Here is a 9,649-nt window from a genome sequence, read left to right on the forward strand (position 1 = left end):
TAAATTAGGATCTTATTTAGAATATAAACATCTGTTTACACACCTAAATGCTGAGCAGATTAAAAACATACCATTATTAAAATATTAAGGCAGCTTACACCATACTGCTCACTGAGTCTGTTTCAATCCTGTATCTGAGAAATTACAAGTACTGAAAGTAAATGAAATATTCTAACATTAACAAGCCTCAAAAATCACAAGTGACAGGAAACTCAGGATACTTATTTAAAAATAGTTTTAATAAAAATGGAAGTAGCAGTTATGATAATAACTAATGAAAACTAATGCTTAAAATTAACCATATTTATATGCTTTACCAGATCCTCCAACAATGTTGCACAGGTTTTATTTTAGAAGCAGGAATACAGGTGCTCAACAGGTTGCCTGCATCACTAAACCATCTTAAAACTGAATTAGAAATAGCATTCCTATTTTGTATCCTAGGATAGAAACCAACAAGAGGTACTGGATGCAGTCATTTTTGGTTCACCGGAAAGATGAGCACACAGCTTATGTGCTAGCTTCCATTTCAAACAAGCAATGCTGTTGCTAATCAGCAAGAACTTATGTCTCACTGAAAGGCTTTTGAAATTTGCTTTGAAGAAAAACTCTTGGAACATGCAAGTCTTCTTTCCTATTCACAGTTTCTCGCTGCACATATTCATTGACCACTTGCTCATATCCCTCAGCCTTGAAAAGCTGAGATAAGAACTCTGGAAGAGAATTAAAAAAAAAAAAAAAAAAGAAATATTATGTTTAAGTTATTTTTAAAACACCAGACAGCCTTTATATAAGCATATGTTCTTATGTGTTACAGCATGAAAATCACACAGGCCTTCAGATTTCAAGCTGTTCTATGTGGGCAGACTGCTGAATAAAAATCAATAAAGATCTTCTTTAGAAACATCAACCTAAGCAAAACAGCTTGTAAAACTGGGGCTTAAGCTACTCAGTTGAATTTCCAAAAATTGCCACATCTCTTTATTTTTATTAAGCCTTGTCATTCTCATTGTGACTGACACCAGTGCATTTTCCCTTTGTGCAGCTGACCTTCACTAGCTGAATACATCACTTATCACAAATATTTCAAAGGTAATCCAGCTGTGTAGATGCACCTCTGCTCAGGGAAGAATAACACCTTATGTTGCATGCAATTGCTCAACAGAAAAATGGACAAAATAGCAAAGGGGATATGGTGGTACCCAGCCTCCACTCAGTCGAACCAGAAGTATTTTCCATAAACAAAAGAATTTTACTCAAAGCATTTCTCCCCTAAGGAAGGCAGAAGCACCTCACAAACAGGGTGACCTATGCAGCTATTGACTTGTAATGAAAAAATCGTAATTTTTCCTTTCCTGCACGTCAATTCACTTGCCCAGGCAGTAATCTCACTGTAAATTTAAGCTGTTCTAAACTTGTGTTACTTGATAGAAAACAAAGACATTCCATTTTTCACTGCTCAGGGGGATCAGCTCAATGAAACAGTGATCATGTGGGTACAGGAAGCACCACAAGAGATGGTGTGTTGAGGAAGATGAGACCACCCACTTTGGTGGCACTGCAGGCTTACATCAATCCAAGCCCACCATGGTTGTAAACATTGTGTGTTCATGTAAAATGGGGGACCCACACCAATGAAATATAAATAAACAGCACTTAATTGTGGACCTACTCAAATCTCATTGTAAGGAAGTTGCACATATATCACAACACAAAACTACAACCACACATTCTTCCACAAATTTAGTATTATTTCAAACAGTAGAAGAATGGATTTTTTTTCCCGTGGAAGAAGTTCCATGTTGTTATCTGAGACCAGACATATTATAAATAAGTATCATTCAAATCAGCCCACGCAGCAATTACTTGGTGTACCAATGTAGTGCTAAAGAAATGAAAAGTAGCAAGGGCTGCAACCTCTGTGGAAATGATGGGAGTCAGGTCTCCAGTAACAAAAGAATTCTCAAGCATTAAGCAATGTTTATATGAAAATCTATGAAATGAATGAGATCATAATGATTAAAAATGGGAGTAGAGGTGATCCATGAGACTGTCACAGACCAGCCCAAGGAAAAACAACTGCTGCTATGAGCAATATAAAATAAATTCCCTCTTTTCTCCTTCCTTCCTCTTTCCTCATCCCTACCTCAATTCTTCTCCCAAGGGAAGCATGCATGCTAGCAAGGAACTTCTCATTCAGAAACCATTCTAAAACACAATAAAAATGGGATTTAAAATTCCATAGCTAGGTCAGTCTCTTATTTGTTCCCTTTAGCATCCATTCACTTTGTAAGAGCTAATTGTTTAAACAGAACTAAAAATCACTCAATAAAGAACAGCTCCAGAAATGCTTCAATGAAGCTGTAGCACAGCCTGCATTATCTTAGATTTCATCATTGTCCTATGAAGAATAGGGGGAGCTCAGACAAGATTAATGGTTTTTATACCAGAAGCAATTAGGTAATATGTTATGGCATAAAATATGAATAACATTTACTTGGCTCCAAATCAGTCTCTTCAGTGGCTGTATTTTGCTTTAGACTAAGAACAAAGAGCCCCACAGAAATAAATTCACAGCTCTTATTACACAATACTCTACAAGTGATAGGGGGGAGTAATGAGTTTAACACGAGGAACTGGGAGTTAGAAGCTACAGACAAGCTATAATCCCAATTCATTGTGAGAATCTAAGCAAATTCCTTCATGTCTCTGTGCTTCAGATTCTCCACCAGTAAACTGCCATAATTACCCTTCCTCCTAAACCATTATGAACACTGAACAAAAACTAAATACTGTATCACATGGGAAGTTTTTTTGCATTGTCTTTACTAAAAAACAAACCCCAGAAGACAGAGTGACCACAGCTAGTCAGTGCTATCCCAGCAGGATTTGTGCATGAGCTTCTTAGTGCTGCAGTCACAGGTTCTGCTTTTAGAAGTCAATAGACCTCATCCTGCACACCAGAAATAGCCTTGCATAAAGAATGATGTCAAAAGAACTGCTTAGTTGCTTCATGAAGATGATCAACTCTCTTACTGAACATTAGTCTTTTCCCCTTAGGTAACACATCTGAATTCAGCAATTCAGAAACTGCTGCTCTTGGAGCATTATAGCACATACAACAAGCTGGTAAAAAAGAAAATGCTGCACAAAGTTCTGCCAGTCTAAATAACTGCTTCTTCCCAAAAAGGATGGTAAATGAAAGAAACTACAATTTATTTTCATCCACATAAAATAAAACTTCCATGGGCATGTTGGCAGTTCCCTGGAGAAAGTTTAAACAGAAGATTCACAGGAAAGAAAGCACTCTACAGTATGTCTTACCTTCAGTAAAAAAATACGATCTTGTCCCATCTTGTCTAACATAAAAGTTTTCCCCAAGTTTGCTGCCGGATTTAAACCTGAGCATTGCATGATCATACAGGCCATAGTCTCGGAACAGGACACACTTCCCTGGCTTTAATACCTGTCACACAATACATACATGCTTTAATAAGCTAAACAGATTTAGTCATATATAGGTATATTTATTTGTGTACACATACAGACATACACAGATAACGAAGACAAGGTAGACTAATATAGTCAATACAACAGTGAGATAGATATCTATATATATATCTACATCTATATATAGATGTAGATATAGCTATAGATACAATTCATTCCCTGTGCAATAAAAAAGTTGTGTAAAAACTATATTGACTCTTAAAAATGCTTTCCCATGAACAAAAGACTGCAAATAGTTTTAGAATACCTTGTTTGGATGCTGATCAGCTAAATAGGCAACACTCTTCAAACACAGACGAAAGAAGAAAACATACAGTTTAACAAAAATTCCCATCCGGGCATCTTTTCTGTTGGGTAGTATCCTGTTTACCACCTGATTTTGTTTAATGGTTAACAACAAAATTTAGAATATCACGACATTTATTTTTTCATGGGAGAAAGAAAAATGTTGCAATATGTTGAGAAATAATTTTGGGAAAATGCATCATGGATTTTTTTTAATTGCTTTTTGGTAAAGAAAGCAAGCCATAAAGAGTTTAAAATTTATAAATACATGGTCATTCCCCATGCTGATTTTAGGTATCTGATGCCTGTAACTTTTCTATGTCATCAAATACCAGCTGTATTTGCTAAGAAGAAAAGGAGCACTTGCCACTTGCCAATTTGTACAGAAACCTGCAAGTGACTTGGATGATCCAGGCATCTCCACAGAGAAAACTAATAATTACCCCTTTCATAACCACAAGCTAAGAACCAATCCTGATTTTGGAAAACAGCTGGAGATATACAAAAAACCCCTAACATTCTCTTTTCAAACTACTGATAATAAACCAAAAGATATTAGAAAATACGAGACCCTGAATACATGCATATGCAAAAGTAAAAAATATGTTGACTGTTTCCCCCTGCAGTCAATATATGACATCTCAGGAAAATTCAGAACAATCACGATTCAGGTTGCTTAAACCACCCTTTGGATGGGCCTATCCTAGCCTATCAACTAACAAAGCTTAGGGAGGCGAGTCTCCCTAGATTAATGTTGACTTCTGAACACTCCACTTTTAAATCACCACAGGTCAAGTGTGTTTAATAAGAACAGCAACATCCTAACTGCGAGTCACTGTATCTCTGGAAGTTAATTTTGGCTCACTATCATTCACACTTTATGAACACAGATATCTCTGTATTATATAAACATCATTCATAGCATACAACCCAAGTCACAGCTCTAAAATCATAGAGTGGCCTGGGATGGAAGGGACCTGAAAAATCACGTGGTTCCAAACCCCCTGCGATGCTCAGGGACACCTTCCACTAGATCAGGTTGCTCAAAGCCCCATCCATCCTGGCCTTGAACACTTCCAGGAGTAGGGCATCCACATCTTCTCTGGACAACCTGTTCCAGCACATCACTAAAGAATTTTTTTCCTACTATCTACTCTAAATCTCACTTTGAATCCATTTCGCTTTTTCTTGTCACTACATGCTCTTGTAAAAAATCTCTCTCCACCTTTCCTGTAGGCCCCCTTCAGGTACATGAAGGCCATCTTCTATATACCTTTTTGTTATACTGATGGCATGAATTAGGCCTCAATCGAAACAATCTCACAATACCAGGAGAGGGAAAAAAAGGACATTTGTAAAACATATTTTAGTCCTGCATACTTGGTGAACGAACTAAATACATCCATGGAATATAATATGAAAAATCACCATTGCAAGAGTCATTTTCTCAGAAAAAAATTTACTTTCCAGCTAAAAAGAAGGAAAGTGCTTTAAAGGCTGTAAAATCATCTGGGTTTACCTTGTAAATGTTCCTCAGGACAAGATGCATTTTGTCAGGATGAATGGCAGAAAGCACAAATATAAGTGTGACAACGTCCACGGAATCTGCTGGTATATTGTCTAGAAGATCATCTTTGGTAAGATCACACTGGAACACTTTACATCTTTCAGTACTATATAAGGCATTTTTCTAGGGAAATTAAAACAGCAAGCTTTCACTGAAAATCAGCAGCATTTGTTGCTATAATAAAATAAAAATCTTGTGAAATTAATCAGTAGAGAGACACAAAAAACAGTGGCAAAAGAATATTAACTTCCAACAGGCAGCTAATGCAATCAGAAAGTCTTTGCTGCATACTACAATAGTGAAACTATAACTAGTAAAATAGTCTGTTCTCGTGAATTTGAGAAGGAATGTGCATTAAGACAATTCAGAAAACATACCATTTCTGTTTTACCCCCGCTTCTACTCTTTAAAGAATACATAAATACTATTAAAAAGACTATTAAATACTATTAAAAATTAAAGAAATTACCTATTATAGGGTTATGAAAGTAAAGCTCTTGAGCTACAGGTAGACTGCAAACAGTTGGGGCTCCTGCTGCATAATCTGCAGCTGGGCTGCTCTAGCCACAGTTTTGCTGTGGAAAAAAAAATTCTGATCTTGGCAAAATATAAATTCAGCAAGAGCTGTGGAGGTAGATGCCACTAAGTCATCCAAAACCCAGGGCACACACTCAGCCCAACCTCATCCTGGGGTGCAGCCAAGGCATCCCAGGGAGCTGCTGTTCTCTTCTTTTTGCCACGTGTATTTCTTCCCGTCTTTCCCATGACAAATGCTCTATGGGTCTTGTGGTTCTTGGTCACAATGCTTTCAATTAACAGATATATAGAAATTTACCTGTGATTACAAACTTAATAAAGACTTCTAAAGCCCAAAGCCCCCACCAGCCCTGCTGCAAGGCTCAACTTTGGACTGCAATACCCACAACTAAGTGTAAATATACCTACTCCAGATCAGGTTACAAATTGTTTTAATAGTAACTTTCCTAGCCTTGTTTCCAAGGTTCTCCCTGGGACTCCCTCTATTAAGGGCAAGCTTCCATCACAAACAAATTTTGCTTGTACTGCACAGTCAGCAGAGACATAGTCGTGCTCCCAAAAAACAGCCTTCATAAATCATTCAACTAATATACCATAATGCTCTAATTTGACACTGAAAAGCAAAGTCTTGAGCAATGATTTGGCTTCTTACATAGGATCTCCACTGAAATGCATCAGTCTCCATTTTTTGGCAAAACGTATTCTACCCTTCTTACAAAAAGGAAGCCAAGAGAAGTCTGTTGTTACAGTCATTTGCAATTTTAGAAGCTTCTAAAAAACACTCTAAAAGAAGTTCCAAATATCACACCAACCTTCACATACTCAACAGCTCTAGGAGAGAAATCACAGGCATATGCAAAAATATTCAGATCTTCTTCTAAGAGTGGAAACAAGCAGTTCCCAACCCCACAGCCTGCTTCCAGAATGGTCAGTTTTTGATCTGCAAACTGGGGAGGAAGCAATACGAGACAAAAGACATCATTTTTGTTTTCCCCATCATATGAGCAGAGGCACTGTTCAACCAGCATTTTAAAAGCTATAATCAATTTTAATTAACATTGTTCAAAAAAACCCAAAGTAGACAGCCACTGGATAATCTGACACTAAAACACAGACATTTTGATTTCTGCAAAACTAGAAATCATTTTAGAATATATTAATACTTCTTCAGTCATTTACCCCTTAAGAAATCAACAGACTTGTGCCATTCCTGTCTTGTCTTTCATTCAGTTATAAGGAACGACAGATGCATCTGGCTATTCCCCTATGTTTGGCAATTAGCCTGCAGTTCTGGATGCTTTTCTTTAAAGCAGTGTACTGAAGTTGCACCAGCTTGCACACAGAGAGACAAGCTGTCTATTTAGGACACAAAACCCAAATATTCCAGACTTCATTCTCACCATCCCCATCCAGCATGGGCCACTTACAAACTGAAACTGAACTGATGCATCTGATTCTGAGGAGTTATCTTTGATATTAAAAGAAACTACACAGGGCACTGCAAATTTTACATGTCAGCTCTTACCCAAATGGCTTTGTTCTAAGTATTATTAACTCCCTTGGAAACAACTGATTGGAAATTATCAACCCCATCTTTTACAGCACAAGTGTATAGATCTCACCTCATGACATGCCTTTAACTCTTGAAACTCTCTGGTTGTCCAATGTCTGTCTTTGAAGAAGTTGGTGCTGTTTCTTTTGTAAAATAGATCCCAGTTCTTCTGTGCCTCTTTCTCCAGTTTTAGTTGTTTGAACTCAGACACCAACACCTGATCTTTTGCCAGTCTCTCAGCTTCCTCTGGGCTAAGGACTCGTGCACTATGGCCTTTTTTGTGGAAAGCACCATCTTCAGTAGATGTTTTTACTATATTTAAGCCATTGGCTGTTGCCTTTTCTTGGAACATCCTAGATTCTTTCACACAAGCATGAATACCAAAGACCCAAGGATGATTTTCTTCCTTTAGTGTATGGTTCCATCACTTAACTAAGGTAAAATAAGCGAGGATCTAGAAGCAGAATTAAAAATGAGAAATAATTACAGTATGCACTTATTACAACTTTAGTGATCTGTCCTACCTGATGGACTTACATGTCACCAGATTTCTCTTTATTTCAGAAAACCTTCATCCAAACTAAGAACCACATACACCATCATGCTGATGTCAAAGTTAAAGAAGATACTTCAGAGTCTCCTGGTCTTCCCTCTGCATCCTAGAAAGCTACTCAACAAGAAAAAGATGGTGCAGCTCTAACTTTATTTTCACTAAAGGGGACCTGAGAAGGAAAGCAAGGGCTTTGTTTCTCATTAACCTCAGTTAGAACACTTCAGAAAAAAGGTAACTGAAAAACAGATGACATTTAAAAGTCACATTAAAATTGATGAAACAAAGTGTATTCATGTCAGTATTTCTCCTTCCTGCTCTCAGCTCTGTGAGAAAACACTGGTGAAAACATCAGCATTTATAACACCATGTCACCTAAGAAGAGAACAAAACCAGTACTGTGGCCAAAATGCCCAGAGCTGGCCTGTGCCAGCATTCCTCCCACTGCCTCCTTCTGAGGATCCACACTGGTTTTAACAATCACAGGTGGTTTTATTTTCAGAAGTTAACAAAAAGAGCTTTGCATAGGCTGGGAAGGGACTCAAACATTTTTTCTTATGTTAAACTGGTTCTGACACCTGTCTTGTCACAAACATACAGATCCTGGATGATGGCACATGCAGATTAAATCCCACATGGCCCAGTAACTCCCAGGGAAGCCCAGGTAGCAAACACTCACCACTCGTGTACATCAGTGCCCAGAACCAGGCACTGGTGACATTTTACCAAAAAGGAAACAAGAAAAACACAACAATACACACCCTAAAACAAAAAAAAAAGAGCAGTACTTCACTTATGTATTTTATCTTATGATAAAATACTTTCTATGATACATATCATGGATCATATGTACACGTTATATATGCTATATGTGATGCTATCATGATATATACATGTCATGACACAAACACAAACATAAAATACGGAAGTGTGCAAATAAAAAAAAGAGCTGTCAGAATTTTGTCCAGTGTCACAGACACACCCCCTTTTCCTCCAAAAACAGCAGAAGAGGTTATGGAGAAGAGGCTCCTTTGAAATGAAGTCTCTTCAAGAAGAGCATACCCTCAAAACAAACAAACAAAAAACCTTAAACAGCAAAATTTCTGCTATATTTCTATACACGCCTATATTCTAGGCACGCTCCATTATTTCATCACAGAACGAGCGAGGGAAGGAAACAAACCGAAGCCAGTCCTCTCAGTGACGCATGTGCTGTGGTGGGAAGGCAGTGTGATGATAAACTCAGTTGCAACAGCCCATGCTTAGGCTAAAGAGCCTTTTAAAGGTGTTTAATCCAGAGCTAAGACCACAAACATGTAACACCCCTGTGTGATCCCCTGGTCCCCCCACAGAGAACCGGCTTCCCTCCAGCAGCTCCTGCCCTAGCGCGACCGGGGCTTGGATACCCCGGCAGGGAAGGAAAGCCCCTCCTGCCCTGCCCTGCCCAGCCCTGCCGAGGGCGGGCAGCGCCGGGCTCCCACCCCCCCGGGGACCCTCCCCGGGGCAGCAGCCCCAGCCCGGCTCCGCGCCCCCGCCTCGCCCCGCCGTACCCGCCGCCAGCCCCGGAGAGGGTTCCCGGAAGGGAAAGTCAAGAATTTCCGGGAGGACGCCGGGCGGCAGCGCACGGAGGAGAGGGAAGGGACCGGCC

At 38.9% G+C, this 9,649-nt stretch overlaps 1 protein-coding gene across 2 annotated transcripts in view; it reads right to left on the reverse strand.

Moving 5' to 3' along the window:
* The window catches only part of METTL6 (methyltransferase 6, methylcytidine), a 39,079-nt gene extending 29,439 nt beyond the window's left edge, over positions 1-9,640 (reverse strand). Inside the window, exons 1-6 of one of the 2 annotated variants that reach the window (XM_042043895.1) lie at positions 9,552-9,640; positions 7,522-7,905; positions 6,712-6,846; positions 5,315-5,485; positions 3,325-3,466; positions 219-713 (exon numbers count right to left, since the gene is read on the reverse strand). In XM_042043895.1, the coding sequence (XP_041899829.1) occupies positions 565-713; positions 3,325-3,466; positions 5,315-5,485; positions 6,712-6,846; positions 7,522-7,803 (879 nt within the window). In that variant the 5' untranslated portion in view covers positions 7,804-7,905; positions 9,552-9,640 and the 3' untranslated portion in view covers positions 219-564. Of the gene's footprint in view, positions 1-218; positions 714-3,324; positions 3,467-5,314; positions 5,486-6,711; positions 6,847-7,521; positions 7,906-9,551 lie in introns of those variants that run through there. The other variant, XM_042043897.1, reaches the window with a different exon arrangement.
* Positions 9,641-9,649: the final 9 nt, after the last annotated feature.

This window comes from Corvus kubaryi, unplaced genomic scaffold (genome assembly GCF_017639235.1).
Source record: "Corvus kubaryi isolate FWS band 111438036 unplaced genomic scaffold, C.kubaryi_AGA036_p1.0 37398, whole genome shotgun sequence".
Taxonomy (NCBI): domain Eukaryota; kingdom Metazoa; phylum Chordata; class Aves; order Passeriformes; family Corvidae; genus Corvus; species Corvus kubaryi.